The sequence below is a fragment of the Trifolium pratense genome, linkage group LG6, assembly GCF_020283565.1.
Source record: "Trifolium pratense cultivar HEN17-A07 linkage group LG6, ARS_RC_1.1, whole genome shotgun sequence".
NCBI classification, from domain to species: Eukaryota; Viridiplantae; Streptophyta; class Magnoliopsida; order Fabales; family Fabaceae; genus Trifolium; species Trifolium pratense.
The window spans coordinates 44,746,459-44,765,461 of record NC_060064.1 but is presented as its reverse complement, the minus strand read 5'-3'; the positions used below and the strand labels follow the sequence as shown (position 1 = coordinate 44,765,461).

The following is a 19,003-nucleotide window of genomic DNA, read 5'->3' as shown; positions in this document are numbered from 1 at the left end:
GTTATACACTGAAACCATTATTATAGTTAAATGGTTTTATATGAGCATTAGTGCCAAGATGTTATACATTGAAACCATTAGTCCTTTTAATTGGTTTCAAGATGTTATACACTGAAACCATTTGTCTAGTTAAATGGTTTCATACTGTTATACACTGAAACCATTATTCTAGTTAAATGGTTTCATAGCGTTATACACTGAAACCATTAGTCTTGTTATTTGGTTTCAAAATGTTATACACTGAAACTATTAGTCTAGTTAAATGGTTTCATAGCGTTATACACTGAAACCATTATTTTAGTTAAATGGTTTCATATGGGCATTAGTGCCAAGATGTTATACATTGAAACCATTGTTATTAAGTAAAACATCACATAACCATTTTACAAAATCATGCTACATAAAGCAAAAAATCATATAAAGCAATTAGGGTTAGTTTAGTTGAAAAAAATTTGGATAGTATGCATGAGATATTGGATTCGATCATTTCTTTATTGTAAAGAAAAATCGATATATATATATAATTAATGTATGAAATTTTATTTATATTGTGATTATGATTGATAAAACTTAAAATTAAATTGTATGTTTGACAAGTATGCTTTATATATACATGAACCATTCGTTATTATGTTGGGCTTCGAGGGGGTGTATGACGAAAATTAATTAAAAATGGATTTTTATAATATATACTTCAAAGGAACAAAAGTTATTATTTAATTGGAAACGGGGGGCGCGCTAGAAATTGGTGGGGGGGTGCGCTAGAAGTTTGGAGGAGGGAAAAAATTTGGGGGCGCGCTAGAAATCTAGGGGAGGAAAAAAAATTGGGGGCTCACAAGAAATCTAGGAGAAAAAGAAAAAAAAAATTGGGGGGTGCGCTAAGCAAAAGGGGGCGCAAGTAATGAGGTAGTATATGGGGGGCGCGCTGACCTTTGGTTTGCCTAATTTTGGGCTTGGGCTGACCTTTGGTTGACTTTTGGTGTAGGAAGCAAATATGGTGGGTGTAGGAAGCAAGTTTATGCATGGTACATAAGTTTGGGCTTATGCACCATAACCACACCCAATTTTCTCTTATATTAAGAATCGGAGGGAGTAATAACTTATGAATTTTGCCTAATCTTCAAATTGAATTCTTAGAGTGCAAGTCTTGACTAAAATCCTAGGTACTTTTTTTTTTTTGGTCTTTTCACCGGTTTAATCTGGTTTAGGGGTCAGTTCTGGCATCAAGTGGTTCCAGCTGATGATTGACAAATGCGAGGTACTTGATTGTGTTAATTAGGCATGCATATAGGATGCTTACTATATGCGCATACAATAAATCGTGATTAATCATTACTAGTGATCCATTGAACCTTAAAAAAATACAAAGGTTACACACTAGTGATCGATGTTTTTTCTTAAACATTACTAATCATTACTTAATCAATGAATTACCAATCCATTCCAAAAAAAAAAAAACTTAATGAAAGTACCAACTATTAAATTGACAATATATAAACAAGTTTTACACAAAAATCCATCATATTTTGATTTAGTTTTGATGTATTGGTAATAATTTCTTATTTTTAATGTAGTAATTTAAAATTTGTTGCCGTAGGAAAAAAATTATTTACACTTGACGAAGCAGATAAATAAAACCCATCATGTTTTACTACCTTAGTTTTTTTAATTTTTTTTTTACTCACTACCTTAATTAGCATGTTAGATTATTTGTTTTTAAATCTATTTGATCTATGGTAAGATTGGTGTGAAATATGATAAAGTGTAAAAATTCTTTACGGTATATAATTATTAATCTAGTTAATTATTATGTATAGTTGCTAAGTTAATTTTCTTATAATTTTGAAACATTGTAGTCTAAATGAGGGGAAGTGATTATAAATTAGACTTTAAGTTAGTGAAATCATTAATATCATAATTAAGCATGATCGAAGTTATTTAATTCTTGAAAATGATTTTTTTAGTAAGGTAAGAAACGACTTTTTTTGGCATAACGTTTACTAAAAAAAAAGTAATTCATATATACTACGATTATTCAGGGGAAACATAATCCTATAAGTGTTTCTTTTCGTGTCCCCTAAAATATCTAAAATACTCGCAAATTAACTAGCGAGTATTAAAAGGGGCGGAAATCTGAAATACAGTTTGCTACTTAATTATGTAGTGAACACCAATTTTTTTGGGGAAAATTCGCTACTAGCTTATGCAAAAAATTGAGTTTGCACTTTAAGTAGCATACCTTATAGTTATAAAATCTAATATTTTTGTCTCCTTCACCCTTTCTTCACCTCCTATAAAAAAAATTTTATATGATTTGCTAGTTAAAATACGAACTATGTTTTTCTCATTTCTTCAGATTTTCACCATTCAACATTGGCTAATGGCTGATTATGTAGGGCCTATTATTCGAATATCAAGGGTGCGCTAGAAAGCTAGAGGACACAAAAATAAACACTCATATTGTAACATCAGCTAATAACAAAGAGTTCAATCTAGAAGGACAATGCTCGTACAATCAAAACTCATGATCATGCTCACAACCCATATGTTGGCAATATAAATTCGCTTCACGATAGGAATGAATTAGAAAATAGGTAAAATGCATCAAGAGATTCTTTAAGTAACAAATAAGTCTTGCAATTTGGACGCATTTTGCCGAGAAAATATTATTGAGTAGATACTATACTCTACAAAATTTTATAAAATTTCAAAATTATTTAATACTTCATTTAATAACTTCAATTAGATGTATAAAATAAAAATAAATATCAACAAAAGCTTTAAGTAAAAAATGCTATTCTTTTTCAAAATTTTAAGATATTGAATCCATTACTTTTAAAATTTCTTAATAATTGCTCCGAAGCACAGTTTAATATTTTCCATTAAACAATTGTGAATAATTACCTAGATTTGTTCCTATAAAATAAAATTCATTACAAATATAATGATTTGATAAAAAGTGGCATCAACATTAATGACCTCAAAAATAAATTCATTGAAATCACATGCAATAGTTGGTGAGTTTATTGGATGATGAATTTGAACGAGGTGGAGGTGAAATCACATTCAAAACCGGTCTAAACAGAACCAAACCACATACATAATTTTTAATAGTTATTTAACTTTTTATTAGTATCATTGCATTAACATATTAATTGTCAGTTTATAATTTTCTCAACAATACTAATCAATTCAATTTCATCTATTTCTTTTTACTTTTTCATAGGTTTCAAATATATTTGATAATTGTCATTGCAAAATATTAATTTTTAACATATTATGTATTATATTTTACATTAAATATATTATTTTACCATGTATATATAGTATTAATATTTAATTAAATAAAATTTAATTTGTAATTTGAATATCCAAAAACCGATCCAAATTAAACAGCACAAAATTGGATCGGATTGGATCAGATTTTTTTTAATAGCCATCCAAAACCGAACCGAACCGCGAATAATTTTAGCTTTGGGTCGGATGGATTTTTGCCACAAAACCGATCCAAACCGAACCGCGAGCACCCCAACTTGGGATGTCTCAAAGTTATCATGTGTTGCCTATGCACACCAATGTTTTATAAAAATAAAATAAAATAGGGTGTCCGAGATTCATAACCCAACCCTAAATATAAAATATCATATCGCTACCAACTGAATCAAACTCATAGGAACATTGACAAAAGACATCTCACTTCAACACATCTCTTATATTATAAGCTTGTATACACAAGCGAACCATAAACCTAATTTGTTTTCCCTCCACTTTTATATTGCAGCTTTTTATTAAAAAAAAAAAATAATTTTGTCTTGACTAGGATTCGAACTCGCAATCCTTCATTGCAATAAAACATTTCAACCACTATGACAAGTAGACCAATTGTGATTAAAATTATGTCCATAAAGTGTTAAGCACCATCAATTTTCATAGGAAAGATTTCATACGACAATTAAGCACCATCAATTTTCATTGCACAGTTTAAACAATTAAAAATCGATCGATAATTTAAAATCTAGCAAATCATCAAATCTCTTATATTATAAGTTTGTTAACATAAGCTAACCGTAAACCTAATTTTTTTTCCTCTAATTTTCCAAATTCAGGGATCGCTGCATTGCTTATACCTGGTGGTAGAACAACACATTCAAGGTTTTGTATTCCTCCAAATGTTGACGAGTTTTCAACATATTCCATAGTTCTCAAAAGCCCTTTGGCACTCTTAATACAAAAAACAAAGCTCATTATATGGGATCAAACACTAATGATGCACCAACACTGCTTCGAAGCTATTGATTGAACTTTAAAAGATATTCTCAAGTTTGTTTATATGAAAAATAAACACATTCTCTTCGGTGGAAAATTTGTTATTTTTTGCAGAAATTTTAGACAAATTCTACCAATAATACCCAAAGGTACAAGACCGGAAATTGTTCATGCTACTATTAATTCTTCGGTTCTTTGGAATTTTTGTTAAGATTTAACATCGAGTAAAAACACGAGACTTCTTAGTGGTGCTTCGAGTACAGACGTTGAATAAAAGAGATTGTTTTCTAAATGGGTTTTGGGTGTTGGCGATGGAGAAATCATAGATAACATTGATGGTTTTGGGTTTTGGGTCATGACATTCCATCAAATTTACTGATTTCAAATTCTGGTGATCCTCTTGCTTCTATCGTTGAAAGCACATATCCACATCTTTTACAAAACATGAAAGATATAACATATTTTCAAAATAGAGGTATATTAGCTCCTAAAAATTCCATAGTCAACACAATAAATGATTATATGTTGGATTTAATTCATGGTGAAGAAAAAAACATATTTGAGTTATGATACTCCACTGACACACAATATAGATGATCATGCATATAGCGGATGATGTCCACACTCCCAAATTTTTGAACATGATTTCTACGTCAGAGCTTCCAAATCACAAGTTGAGACTTAAAGTTAGAGGTCCAGTTATGATATTGATGAATTCGAATAAAAAATTTGGATTATGCAATGAATAAGACTTACAAGAATGGGAAAACATGTTCTTGAAGGAAAAGTTATTTCTGGAAGTAATATTGATGATCGGGTTTTCATACCTAGATTGTCTTTGACACTACCTGACGTAAGAATTCCTTTTAAATTTTAACGGAGATAATTTCCTTTAATATTGTTTCTTTTGCGATGACTACAATAAGAGTTAGGGACAATCTATTAAGCACGTTGAGATATATCTTTCATCTCCAGTGTTTTCACATGGTCAGTTGTATGTTGCGATTAGAGAATGATTGAAAATATTAATTATCGACGATGACGGTGAAGATACGAATAAGACTTCCAATGTATTCTATAAAGAAGTACTTCGTAATATACCATAATTTCTATTGTATGAACATTTTTCTAAATTTATTGTTGAACTAATTTTTAATGTTACTCATCTTTTTTTAAAATACCTTTCAATATTACAATTATTTTTTTGTTACATATTAAGCTAATTAGATGACGTTCTAGTTTCGAATATAATTTTAGTCTCTCAAAAGGTGGCCATAATTTTAGAGGTTTAATAGTTGAAGCTTAATTAAGAGTTTAAGGCTTTTTATGATGTTTATATTTATATTTAATGTCCGGCACACTTCAAATAAAAATAAACTTTAGGCTTAATTAGTAAGATGTACTTTTAAAGATATTTTTGGATTCACGTTAGTCCCTTAAAGAAAAAAGGACCAAACTGATTAACGAAAATGTCTTTAAGGGACACATTCAGACATTTTTTTTTCTTTTTTCTATTCAGACATTTTTTTCTTCGAGGGAAAGTGAGAGAGAGAAAGATGTGAGAGAGCAGAGAAAGAGTAGTATTGGAAAAATAGTAAAAATAGAAAATGAAGCTGTAGTATAATAGTACTAGAGGCAGGGTACAAAAAACAGAAGAAAGAAAGTTTTGGCTACGTGCACATCAACGTGTTCATTTGTGAACCAAATCTCTTTGGCCCCATCATTCTTTCAAAGTACTACTACTAATGTTCTTAGGACAATAAAATTTCAAAAAACTAAAATACATACACACACACACACATTTTTCTTTAATTTGTTTTTGCTTAGTTGAGATTCTTCCTCTGAGTCAGAAAAACCATAGAATATAATCAGAAAATTTAAAGAAATGTCTCTTTCGAAAAACAACAGTACTACTCAGATGAATGAAGGTGGAGCAACAACAACAGGAGCACCTTCTTCCTCCTCATCTTCATGGAATAGGCTCCCTCCTATGCCTCCACATAGATTTGGTAAGTCTCACTGTATAAATGTTTCAATTCTTTTTATTATTTTTATTTATTTATAATAAAGTTAACGTCTTGTATTATTTTAATTTTTTGGCATAATCCAAAGTCAAGAATTAATGTGTCAATATTTTATTAAACAAATATGATAGACTAATCCAAAGTCCAAACTTTTTCTACAATATACGCTGGCTGGAGTGGAGGATCTGGTCATTTAAAAAACAATGTTTCATGAAAAGTTGGGATATGATATAGGGGCCCTATATAAAGAATAAAGAACTACCTATGAACATGAATTGGTCTCTTTAAAGAGGTGGTTAAATATTCGATTTCCAGTTCATGCATATAATATAAAAAATTCGGTTGAAAGAAGAGAATACACCATTTTGAGTGTCTATGAGTTTTTTATTGAAAATTAATCATCACTAATAACGATAAAAATTTTGAACTAGTAACAAAATAACAAAGTATCTTGGTCAATATATATGTTCCATAAACTTTAGTGTAAGTACTAATTAAGCAGTAGTCTATGGTGGATCATATTTAGTTGTCATTAGATATTGAATTTCCATCCGATCTAACTTAGATCTAACTATATATATATCATCAACATCAAATAAACAAAAAATTATAAAAAATACACAATATTAGAATCGGGATTCCAGTCTGACTCATCTCTACAAGACCGACCGACGAGTTAGGTGAAATAAAATTGTCACGTTGGAAGCTTTTTATAGCGATTTTAGTGTGGAGGGATGGAGAGAAAGTAGATATGATTAGGTACAGCAACCACATTTAAGATATTGTGCACCCACCTCATCCAACGTTTGTCCACTATGAATCATTTGTTCTTCTACTATATATTATATATCATCGCATATGATGATGGTTTGATAATTTGAAACTATATATATATATATATATATATATATATATATATATATATATCAATTCAATATCAGTGCATATTAAACATGCATGTCATGTTAATAAGTTATGATTTTTTTTACATATATAATTCCAGAAGATAGCGATGAAGATCTATTCGAAGTTCCAGATGTGGAAGGTACACAATGTCAAAGTAGTGTCCATTCAGAAGGAACAAATCAAAACAGTAGTAACCATAATCAAACCAATGCAACAGATACTCAACTTCAACCTGGCTTCCCCGGAAAACGTCGTCGTGGAAGAAACCCAGTAGATAAAGAATATAGACGACTCAAAAGGTAAGCAGGGAAACTCCCATTTGATTATTGTTGCACTTAAAATGTTCTTCCTCCAGTGATATTAAATCTAACGAAATTGGCTAAACTCATAAGTAATAAAAACTAGTTTGAATATTACTTGAGAGAAATACTATCAGTATCAATCAAACGGTAAATTTTATAAAATTCGTATTCGGTAGATCACTAGGTGGTCGACTACTGTAGCATTATAACCCTCAAACTAGTAGATGACTTATGTTATAAACAGGTTGCTAAGGAATAGGGTCTCTGCCCAACAAGCTCGTGAAAGAAAAAAAGTGTATGTGAATGACTTAGAATCAAGAGCTAAAGAGATGGAAGATAAGAACTCCAATTTAGAAGAGCGTATCTCAACTTTGATCAATGAAAACACCATGCTCCGAAAGGTAACATAACTTAAAATCAATCTATTTTAATCTAAGATATGAGAAATTGTTAGGTATGAAACATGGACACAAATACGAATACCAGACACGATATAAACATTTAATATGTCGATACTGATAATAATTTGAAAAAATATCACAATTCAATGTAATTATAAGTGTTTGTGTCGTGTCAGTATCGAACATCAACGTGTATTCGATACTGTGACACGTCTAATTTGAAAAGTGTCGGTATGTGATAAATTTTTAGTGACTTGCAATAGAACTATACAACATAATCTCAAATGAATGTTAATTTATTCTATGTCATTCACTTGTACAGGTTCTTATGAACACTAGACCCAAAGTTGATGAGAGCAATGAACCTTAGACAGATAAAAGGTTCTTCTAAAATTAGGACATTGTTTGTGTACCACATGTGTACCACAATTGCATATTGAAATTTGTAACATTAATTCCTAAAATGATAGTTTTGATTTTTACTTTTGAATTGTGTAATTCATTATATTTGAAAATGTGCAATTGTTTGATAAAATTATTATGTGTAACCAAGAATGTGAAATAGGGGAATTATGAACAATTTAAATTATTGACAAACAATGGAATAAACTTTGCTACCGTAGTTCCTTTTGTTTGATGAATGCTTTTGGATTTTGTTTAGAAGGAAGGTAATTTTGTTGGTAGGCAATGCCTCTTGTGCTCTATGTTTTGTAAGCTTATTGTTGGATTTTTTGGATTCTTGCAACTTAATTAGTTGAAAATTTAAACACAAGTTTTAAAAGTTACAACACCCGAAGAAGTTACACTGTAACAAAATAAAATAAAAAATGAAGCAACTGCAGAAAATAAAGTATTCAAGCCTCAATTTGATTTTCAAAAATATTCAAAAATTACAAAAAATTAGATAAGTAATGTCTATTCAAAAATTATTCCCACCAAAAATGGAATTCAGGTTCTTTCGAACGATTCATTCTGAGAACTTATTAACCACTTGACCGTTGGAAAATATGATTAAATAAGAGGAATGCAATAATTTCTAAATATACATTACTAACATTAGTGCTTATATATGTTGATAAATCCACACTTTTTTTTTAATTAAAACAGAACAATAAAAATCTGAATTGAACAAGTGCAGTATATTACAAGTACTTGTTGGTATGATAAAACAAGTTGAATAAAAAATATTACAAGCCACATTGATGGTTTAAGAAAAACTGCTTTATCTCTTTTTGTTGCTTTGCATCTTCAGCACCTTCTTATGAATATTCTTGTTGACTCTTCTTCTATCCTCAAATCCCCATTCAATCTTCAAAGTTTTCCACTTGTTCTCAAATATATCACTAAATCTCTTTGCAATTTTGTTAACATCATCCCCTAGAGGGTAAAGCTTTCCATGAGAAAACACCAACCTCATATCTTCAGCAAATTCATTAGGAGTTGAATATGATTTCAACTTTGCCTCAATATTCTTCAAACCAATTGGCTTCACCTTTGACTCAATATTCTTCTCTAAACCATTCAAATACTTGGGATCAAGAGGGTGTTTTAGAGCCCAACCATCTTTTCCTTCTATCATCCTTTTCAGAATCACCCAACATTGCATCCTCTTGTATTGCTCCATTGGTTCTTTCTTCTCTTTCTTCATTAACTCTCCTTCATTAACGTTCTTTATCATGTTCTTGCAGCCAACATGATTCTTTGTGTCTTTTGACAAAACCTTTGAGTTTTCATTACCAACAAATTTTTTTGAGTATCGATGATCAACGGTCGAAACCTTGTTGTTTTTATCGGTTGTATGATCAGCAACAATATTCATAATGTTGGTATTCTTCTTATGTTGAGACAAGCTTATTGTGGAATCAAGCCAATAGCATGAAACGATTGGTTTTTCATAATGTTCCATCTTCCTCCTTTTGATATCTCCTTGAGATTGATCATCGATGGAATCATGAATGAGTGAATTATCACACTTTTTAGGATAAGAAATCCTTATAATGAGACGTTTACGAGGTTCACTAGAACTCATTGTTAGGGTTACAAACAAGATAGTAGAATGGAAGAGAAAAAAAATTAGTTAAGAATAGTAAGTATTTAATTGCTCAGTACTTTTATTTATAGATAGTAAAAGATCATGTTTTGGTTCATAATTAGTGGAGTAAATCTTTTTTATGATCCAAAATATGATTTTTTGAATCTAAACCGTCTTGATATTAATTAGATAAGATTTAAAGTTTAATAACTAACAAAATCTTTTTTTTTATCGTCTTCATTTAATATGATATTTTTGAATCTATACCGGATAAGTATTAAATTGACAACATATTTTTATGGTAAATTCTATACCGGATACCTATGTAAAGTGTATATAAAATTAATATAAAAATGAAATAGTATTATTTTTTCAATGAATTAATATAAATTAATATAAAAATATATCATTATATTTTTTGTATCATAATTTTTTTTGTCTACCTTTTGAAAAGGGTTGGAGCACCCCTTAGTTAAAAATGTTACAATGTAGTTAAAAATGTCATAAGTTTTCTCTCATTTCACGGGACCTTTTTATTTTCAAAACATAACTAAATTCAAATAATTGGAAATTGCATAATGGTAAGGGCACACATATTATTTATTTAAAGAAATATGTATTTCAATATATATTGGTAGACCATTGAAAAAGATAATTCTTTTCTTTTGCCGCTAACCTCTCTCTGGTTTTCAGGAAGGGGCTCCGATATTTCAGAGTTCGGTCGTAAGATACAGAAAGTCTGGTCAAAAATTGTTCCCACGAAGAATGAAACTCGGGTTTTTTCAAACGATTCATCCCGATGACTTATTAACCACTTGACCGTTGGGATATATATTAAATAAGAGGAATGCAATAATTTCTAAATAGTAAATATACATCGGTGCTTATACATGTTAATAAATCCACATAATTTTTTCTTAATTAAAACAGAACATATAATCACCTCTAATCTCCATTCAATCCTTCTTATGATTATTCTTGTTGAGTCTTCTTCTATCCTCAAATCTCCATTCAATCTTCAAAGGTTTCCACTTGTTCTCAAATATATCACTAAATCTCTTTGAAATTTTGTCAAAATCATCCCCTAGAGGGTAAATATTTAGTAGTAGTTGTTGAAACCGTAAAAGAATTAATATATATTTAGAAAAATTTACAATTTTTTTTGTAAATTTTTTTTGGTACATCATATATTAAAATTTTGTTTTTTTATATAATATATTAAATTTATTTGAAAGAGAAAGTGTGTGAAAAAAAATATTGGTGAATTAAAATAAGGGTATAATGGGTTTAGTGGTTATTGACGCTGAACTTGGTAGTGGTTCAATTCCCCGCAACTACGATCGCGATCGGGAGGGGGCTAGAACCACTTGACTCCAGAACTGACCTCCAAACCAGATTAAACTAGTGTGAAAATAAAAATAAAAAACAAGGATATAATAGGAATAAGGTGCAAAAATACAGTTTATTAATTTGTTGTTACTATTCTAAAACGACAAGTAAAAATGAACGGAAGAAATATAAATTAATTAATATAAAAATGTGATAATAAATAAATAAAAATATTAATATAAAATAAATAACGCGCCACCCCTTTCTCTTTTCCCTCATTTTTTTGTTTCCACACACAAATCGTCTTATTGAAGGAAATGTGAACAAACAACAACAACAATCGTCTCATTTTTCTCTGAGAATCGTTCAACACTAAGTTTCGTTTGATTCTGAGAATCGTTCAACTTCAGTTCAACTTCGATTCAGAATCGTTCATCATCCCTCAAGGTTCAGAATCTTTCAATTGAATTTCAGTTCTCTCAAGCTTCGATTCAGCAAATTCTTCTCAGCTTCGATTCAGTTTCTCAGCAAAGCTTCAATTCATAACCTCTCAAGCTTCAATTTAGTTTTGTTCATCGTTCAACTTCAGCTTCAGTTTATAATTTTGTTAATTTTTTTAGTTATTTTTCCAATGTTTCCCTATAAATTGGTAATTAGGTAATTGGAAATTTGTCCTATGAAACATTGATTTGTTGATTGGTTTATATGGTTCATATGAAGCATTATAAGTATGGTTTATGTGAAGCATTATAATGAGCATATGAAATGCTTCATGTTTGGGTAGCATTAATACTCTTGACTTAATCAATCCTGAATCCTGTACCAATTGTATGGAATGATTCAAGAATCATAATCTGATACGATTTATCGATATTACTGCAACAATGTCTTGAACTCTTGATTATGATTCATGCTTATAGTCATGTATTTAGCCAATTGTTTCCCAAGTACTTTCTAAAGCTGTCCAAAAGATTGAATTTATGTGAATAGCAGTTTGAATTTATGGTGTTGTTTATATTAGCTTTTAAGTTATATAAGTGTATGTTTGGTTACACTTTTGGATGATTTAAAATTGATTCTATAGGTGTTGAATTGATTTTAGTGCAATGAAAGTGTATGTTTGGATTAGCTTTTAAGTTATATAAGTGCTTTCAATTCATTCTTATTCCCGTGTTTTGTTTCCCTTATGTTTGTTTTCTCTTTGTACCTGAGTTGTTTTCTTTTGTATGACATCTTAAATCCAGAGAGGAATTTGATGAAGAGAAAGAACCTGATGGGATGGTTCTCTCAGGATGCAGTCAACCGGTGTCAGCAGCAGAGATGAAATCCAGAGAGGAATTTGATGAAGAGAAATAATGCAGACACCAAAAGCAAGGTAATTTAATTTTAACATTTTTCCTGCATGCCATATGTTTGTGCCATCTTATGAATAAAATAAAGATGAATGCCTCTCTTTTTCTGTATCTGATTTTGATTTGGACGTATCAGATTTGAGTACTAGTTTTGCTGCTTTTTTGTTTTCAGATAAGTAGTCACATGGTTTGGGAGAAAGCCCCTAATCCGAAGAAATATTTTGTTCAACATTGCAAATATGCTTTTGTTTTTACTAAAAAAGTGTTATGATGAATATCTCTTTTATGCATGTTTGGTTTTTCTTTTCTGGTTTTTGTACTTTCTCATTGTTGTTCATGAATTGGATCAAACCAGTAATGCTGACTAACTTTTCTTCCTACTTCATAAGCACATTTATAGACTTGTCTTTTCTCAATTTTCAATGCATTTAAAGTGGAAAATTTTATCGTATTATAATTGATAGTTAAATTATGGACTATTCCCTACATGTGGTTTGATTATAGAAAATAATCCTAGGTGTCATTGTCAGGTTCAATCTGTACAGCTGTTACTTGGCGGCCGTGAAATACCTCCAACAGTACCTTCCATGCCACTGACGAAAATAACCGGGTAATACTACATTATTTCGTTGGAGTGTGATTGATAGTCTTTTGTAGTCGAATATCTGGCTCATGGAGCATTCTACTAGGGATTTATCGGTACTCCTCAAAAATTCAGTGTCCCTCAAAGATTAGCTTCATTGATTAGAAGTAGCATTAAGGTATGATGCTTACTATCATTATTTCTTTGATTGAGCTTACATAGAATATTTGTTTTGTGTTGAAATCATAAGTTCACTGTTTTAAATCATATTTGTAAATGGTTTTGTTTACCGATACCAATGAAAGGGTGGAAAACAAGACATAGTGGCGAGTTCCTTGATTAGTCTGCAATAATATATATTTGGTTTTTAAAGAAGCCTCAAATAGTGTTCAAATTATTTCAAAATCCATGATCCATTACAGTTGTTTTCGGTTCATATTTCTCAAGGACATGGATCTATAACTGATATATTGCATCTACAAAGTCCCTTATGCCATAATGTACAGTATAACTTAGGCAAATTTAACATGGTTATGTCATGTTCCTTTTAAATTGCTAACAAGGAGATAACAGACTTATGTCATGAGCAATTGTGATAGAAGGCAAGTTAGGAAGAATGTATTTACATAAACAATGAAATTAGTGTTTTGACATTTTCGTACTTTCTGAAAAATGCTAGATCTGTTTCCGAAAACTCTAAAAGAAAATGGTGAGGGAAATATTGAATCTACATCCTATGATGTCTGCTTACTTTATATGCCTAAATCGACTTCCTACCCGTGAGCCACAACGTTAATTTGTTATATTTGCACCACATGCTAACAAATACAAGTGACTTCTGTAGGATGCTAACAAATACTCTCACTAGCGGATAATTAATTTGGTGGCACGATATCTTGAAGATTGGGGGAGAAGACAACGATGATGGATGGTTTATTGATAATGTGTGTAATGTTCTTGGCATTGGCACCATAGATGGCTGGGTCCAGTTTGCTTCAAGAATCTTGATCCTAGTTTGTTTAGCAAAGCTGCAAACCCAGGGGCCTCTCAGAGGCTGATGAGAATTGGAATTGGCAGACGTCTTGCTGCCAGCAGAGAGGGAAACTGCCACCGAAATGTTGAGCATTCTGTCAGAGTTTAAACTGCAGCAGCACCGCCCAGAAATTAAGTGAAAAGTGTAGAGTTCAAACCTAGTTTCTAAATTGATAAGTTAGTTAATATATGTATATTCATGATATCCACATACATAATGTCATTGTCCAAAGATATCATTTTATTATAGACCTTCAACTCTAGTTAGTACTATACATTTTTATCAATTTGGTACTATACTAACAGAGTCTTTTTCTCTAGATATTATGCTTTGTCAACCATAATCAAGAATTTAATGGAGGACAAAACTAGTTAACAACCTGTTGGCAATTTGTTTTGAAAAATTTAATTAATCCATTGTCTTAATTTAAGCAGGTAGCCAGATTACCAAGAAAAAATTTACTCTAATTAAGAATGTTAAATTATGAGACAACCTTTAGAGAAAGAAAAAAAAAAAGAAATAATGCTAGTAAATGTGTGAGATAATAAAAGCTAAACTACAAATTTATTATTGAAGTGGTAATAATTGGAAACAATATATATATATATAATATGAACAGTGCATGACAAAATCTAATTTGACATAATTGAAATTATCAGTATCATGACATCATGCTAGTAGAAACTTCAGTATGTTGCACAAAGTTGTGATCTTTTCTGTTGGAAACTGAGACATTTCCTCTCATTATCATAAACAGCTTGTTCCCTCTTCCTCTTATGAATCCTTTTCACTTTCCTTTCTTCAATTGTCCATTCTTCATTCAAACTTTTCCATTTATTCTCAAAAGTTTCACTAAATTTCGTAGCAATTCTGTGAACAATATGCCTTGGATGGTAAAGCAATCCTTGAGAGAAAACAAATCTCATATCCTTTGCAAATTCATCTGGAGTGGAATATGATTTCAACTTGGCTTCAATATCTTTCAAACCAATTGCTTTCTGTACCTTTGATTTGTTCTTCTCCAAACCCTTCAAAAATTTGAGATCAAGAGATTCTTTCAATGCCCAGCCGTCTCTCCCTTCAATCATTCTCTTCACAATAACCCAACATTGCATCCTTTTGTAATGTTCCATTGGTTTATTTTTCTTGATCATCAACAAATCTGTTTCAGCATAATCCTTCTTCAACTTTCCATCAAACCCATTTTTTGAATCAACCCTAGGATCAAGAAAGTACCTTTCTTTATGATCAGCAGCAGCAAGAACAGTGTTGTTGATAATCTTGGTAGAAGTAGAAGAAACCTTATGATGAGTAGGAGTAGCAGCAGCAGAAGTAGAATCAACAACAACTTCTTGAGACTTTATTGTTGTTGAGACTTTATTGGTAGTAGAAGTAGAATCAACCCAATAAGAAGTTACAATGGGTTTTTTCTTCTCGTGATCATCTTTCTCATAAGAAAATTTGATGATCAATCGTCGCTTTGTGGGTGGTTCCATTGTAATGTCTGTCTTTGTGGAATGAATGAATGAATGAATCAACAAAACCTAAGATGAGTGAGTGATGAGTCGGCGCTCTGTTTCAACAATGACCAATTGACAGTTGTTGTTGTGATTTATCCTATTTGATGAGTGAGTGTGTCTATATATATACATCATACACATCTAAACCTAACGTAACGGTTATAATTGTTTTTGCTTTCTTATCACGCTATATATCTTTTAGACAACTGTATGTATCTTTTTTATTATACAAATCGACAACTGTATATTATACAAACCGACTTATAATATTAACGGTAAAATAGTTGGTCACATGTTAAATATGTTTTTAATCTTACAAAAATAGTGACTTTCTAAGTTTAGTCCTAATTTAATTTTTATTAAAATTTTAGTCCTAAATACACTAAATTTTGACCTCTACTATTTTTTTTTTAAAAACTTGATATACATCCTTATAACCGACTAATTTAAGGGGACTAATCACACCGCCCACTTGCGGGGATTTCATTTAGGGAAATGCTAAATAGTGCCCCAGGGGCACTTGTTAAGGATTCAAATTTAGAAAGTTTTACTTGGAAATTGTGTAGTCAATACAACAAAAGCCTATATTTTGATGTTTTCTATGCACAACTTTTATTTTATTTCTTCTTTTGGTTCCTTAACTAGTGCCCCGGGGGCACTGGTTAGCAATACCCTTTCATTTAAAGCCAGAGTTTTTTATTCTGTATGGACTAAAAAATAGTAGAGGTTGAGAGAAGCATACTCCAAGAACCCTAGTCAACACCACTAGACCAACCCATGGGTTTGACCAACTACTATTAAGACTACTTGTATTTTTGAATGATTTTTTTCTTATGTGTGTTTAGAACATTATAAAAAGTTTATAATAAAAAAAAAAGCTCAAATTCTAAATTTTAATAAATAAACTTTATATGATATTTTAAACATCAATATAAAAAACCATTAAAAAATTTAACAATAATAATTAAACAAATTAAGTTTTAGTATGGACTAAAAGCTCGTTTGGATTGACTTATTTTTAAGATTATCCCAAACAACTTATACAAATAACTAAGCTTTTATGTATGAAATAATTCAAAATATGGTTCACTTATTTATGATTTTAGAATTATACTTTCAAATCATAGCGATTTTATAGTTGCTTTAATTAGGCATCAAGCAAATGAAAGCGTTCATGCTCTTGCACGAGTAACTCTTTCTCATGTGGTCACACAACTTTTGATGTTATTCCAAGTTGTATTACCACTATTATTAATGTCTTGAGTTTGTTAATGTAAAAAAAATAGTTTATGAAAAAACATCTTATAAAATACAATTTTTGTTGGTGAAAACTCATGAATTAACACAAAAATTTACTTATTTACATAAATTGGTCGAAGCAATAAAGGATTTTGATCCCCTTAAACATGTGGTCAGCGGCACAACATGGAAAAACTCACCTTAATTGTATACTCTATAATAGCTCGATGGGAGATTAATCATCGTTACCATGAAAATTTCATCCTAATATCATGGTAAAAACTAATCAACATAATGGGACGATGATATACTTACTATAAAACATTGATACTCCATCTATCACCGGCACATTTATGATAAAAAAATCTAATCTTTTAGATCAATTTTCTATGATTCCAACAAATAAAAAAAATCAACTCTCAAACAAAACAGAACATATTACTAGTACTTCAAATCTTAAATCCATATATTTTTTCTTAAAAAATAAAACAGAACATATTATCAAAATAAAAGAAAGCAGAACAATGATAATCTGAATTGAATGGTGCAAATATAATATACTACAAGTACTTGGTGTGGTATGATGAAAACAAAGTGAATATATAAAAAATAGTATTCCAAAAGACATTGATGCTTTATCTATTTCTTTTGGTTTGCACCTTCAGCCTCTTATGAATATTCTTGTTGAGTCTTCTTCTATCCTCAAATACCCATTCCATCTTCAAAGTTTTCCACTTGTTCTCAAAAATATCACTAAATCTCTTTGCAATTTTGTAAACATCATCACTTGGAGGGTAAAGCATTCCATGAGAAAACACATACCTCATATCTTCAGCAAATTCATTCGGCGTTGAATATGATTTCAACTTTGCCTCAATATCCTTCAAACAACTTGGCTTCACTTTTGAATCATTAATCTTCTCTAAACAATTCAAATACTTTGGATCAAGAGGGTGTTTTAGAGCCCAACCATCTCTTCCTTCTATCATCCTTTTTAAAATCACCCAACATTGCATTCTCTTGTAATCCTCCATTGGTTTCTTCTTCTCTTTCTTCATCAACTGTGCAATGCCACCGTTCTTCTTCTTTAAGCCATAATTTTCAGTTCCAGAAGGGTGATCTTTGGAAGAAACCTTTGAGTTTTCTTCACCAAACGACTTTTGGTCGGTTGTATGAGCAACAAGGTTGTTATTCTTCTTATGTTCAGACAAACTTATGGTTGAATCAAGCCAATAACATGAAACAATTGGCTTTCCATAATGTTCATTAATCCTTCTCCTCTTTTGAGAGTGATCATCGTTGAAAGAATCATCGTTAACACGCTTTTGAGGATACGAAATTTTTATGATAAGACGCTTACGAGGTTCACTTGTAATTGGTAACAATGAAGAACTCATTGTATTTGTATGCAATGGCTAAGATGAAGATTTTGGGGTTTGATTAGTTTGAAGGTTTATGTGTGCGTCTCTTCTTATATAGGTATAAAACAGTAAGATTAAATCTTTTCACAACTAAATCTTTTCATAATCATTTATAAAATCTTTATTAACTGTTTATGCCTATTAATTGGATATGAAATTATGATGCATTTATTAGATAAGATTTATTTATTAGATATCATTAAATTTTTCAAAACTAAATCTTTTTTTTTTGGTGATATAAATCTTTTTTTATGGGCCCAAAACTAAATCTTTCTTATCGCATCATGAATTTCTTTTGAATCCATTTGATAAAAAAAAAAACTGTTAATATCTTTTTTATTGTATCATTTAATATCTTTTTTTTTTACTAAATTTAATATCTTTTTTATTGTACCATTTAATATCTTGGTTATGAAGCGGCGAAGGAGGACTTGGAGAGATTAAAGAAGTCCTACGTCGGGGAAGTAACACATCCGGGAATGTCTTACAACATTCAAAATGCATTCCATAGACAAGGCTATTTCGGAGTAAAGGTAACTCCTCTAGGTTCAAATTTGACCCTTTTAGAAGGACAAGAGGATGGCGAAGTGCAAGC

General features: G+C 30.6%; 4 protein-coding genes and 1 long non-coding RNA gene across 6 annotated transcripts; 2 read left to right on the top strand and 3 right to left on the bottom strand.

Moving 5' to 3' along the window:
• The first annotated feature begins 6,004 nt into the window (after window positions 1-6,004).
• On the top strand, window positions 6,005-8,540 carry LOC123889799 (transcription factor HY5-like). Of its 2 annotated transcripts, none has more exons than XM_045939296.1 (4): window positions 6,005-6,275; window positions 7,297-7,495; window positions 7,743-7,899; window positions 8,222-8,540. In XM_045939296.1, exons 1-4 carry the CDS (start codon window positions 6,152-6,154, stop codon window positions 8,267-8,269), a joined length of 528 nt encoding a protein of 175 aa, XP_045795252.1. In that variant the 5' UTR covers window positions 6,005-6,151; the 3' UTR covers window positions 8,270-8,540. The 2 variants fall into 2 exon arrangements, with proteins under 2 accessions (XP_045795252.1, XP_045795251.1); XM_045939295.1 differs by having other exon boundaries at window positions 6,013-6,275; window positions 7,294-7,495.
• Window positions 8,541-9,121: 581 nt separating this feature from the next.
• On the bottom strand, window positions 9,122-9,928 carry LOC123892359. Its single transcript, XM_045942147.1, has one exon. The coding sequence runs from the start codon at window positions 9,926-9,928 to the stop codon at window positions 9,122-9,124; it is 807 nt and encodes a 268-aa protein (XP_045798103.1).
• A 2,116-nt stretch (window positions 9,929-12,044) lies between these two features.
• Window positions 12,045-14,478, top strand: LOC123893259. The gene is made up of 3 exons (XR_006803394.1): window positions 12,045-12,635; window positions 13,143-13,373; window positions 14,040-14,478. It is a non-coding gene; the product is annotated as an uncharacterized LOC123893259 (long non-coding RNA).
• A 436-nt stretch (window positions 14,479-14,914) lies between these two features.
• LOC123892358 lies at window positions 14,915-15,724 on the bottom strand. The gene has a single exon (XM_045942146.1). The coding sequence runs from the start codon at window positions 15,722-15,724 to the stop codon at window positions 14,915-14,917; it is 810 nt and encodes a 269-aa protein (XP_045798102.1).
• A 1,898-nt stretch (window positions 15,725-17,622) lies between these two features.
• LOC123892357 (transcription factor GTE11-like) lies at window positions 17,623-18,384 on the bottom strand. Its single transcript, XM_045942145.1, has one exon. It carries the CDS (start codon window positions 18,382-18,384, stop codon window positions 17,623-17,625), a length of 762 nt encoding a protein of 253 aa, XP_045798101.1.
• Between the last annotated feature and the right edge of the window lie 619 nt (window positions 18,385-19,003).

Coding starts and splice junctions, on each gene's coding strand:
- LOC123892357 (XM_045942145.1), bottom strand. CDS start 18,384: ATGAGTTCTTCATTGTTACCAATTACAAGTGAACCTCGTAAGCGTCTT.
- LOC123892358 (XM_045942146.1), bottom strand. CDS start 15,724: ATGGAACCACCCACAAAGCGACGATTGATCATCAAATTTTCTTATGAG.
- LOC123892359 (XM_045942147.1), bottom strand. CDS start 9,928: ATGAGTTCTAGTGAACCTCGTAAACGTCTCATTATAAGGATTTCTTAT.
- LOC123889799 (XM_045939295.1), top strand. CDS start 6,152: ATGTCTCTTTCGAAAAACAACAGTACTACTCAGATGAATGAAGGTGGA. Junction 7,496..7,742: donor GAATATAGACGACTCAAAAG/GTAAGCAGGGAA, acceptor TGTTATAAACAG/GTTGCTAAGGAATAGGGTCT. Junction 7,900..8,221: donor AAAACACCATGCTCCGAAAG/GTAACATAACTT, acceptor TCACTTGTACAG/GTTCTTATGAACACTAGACC.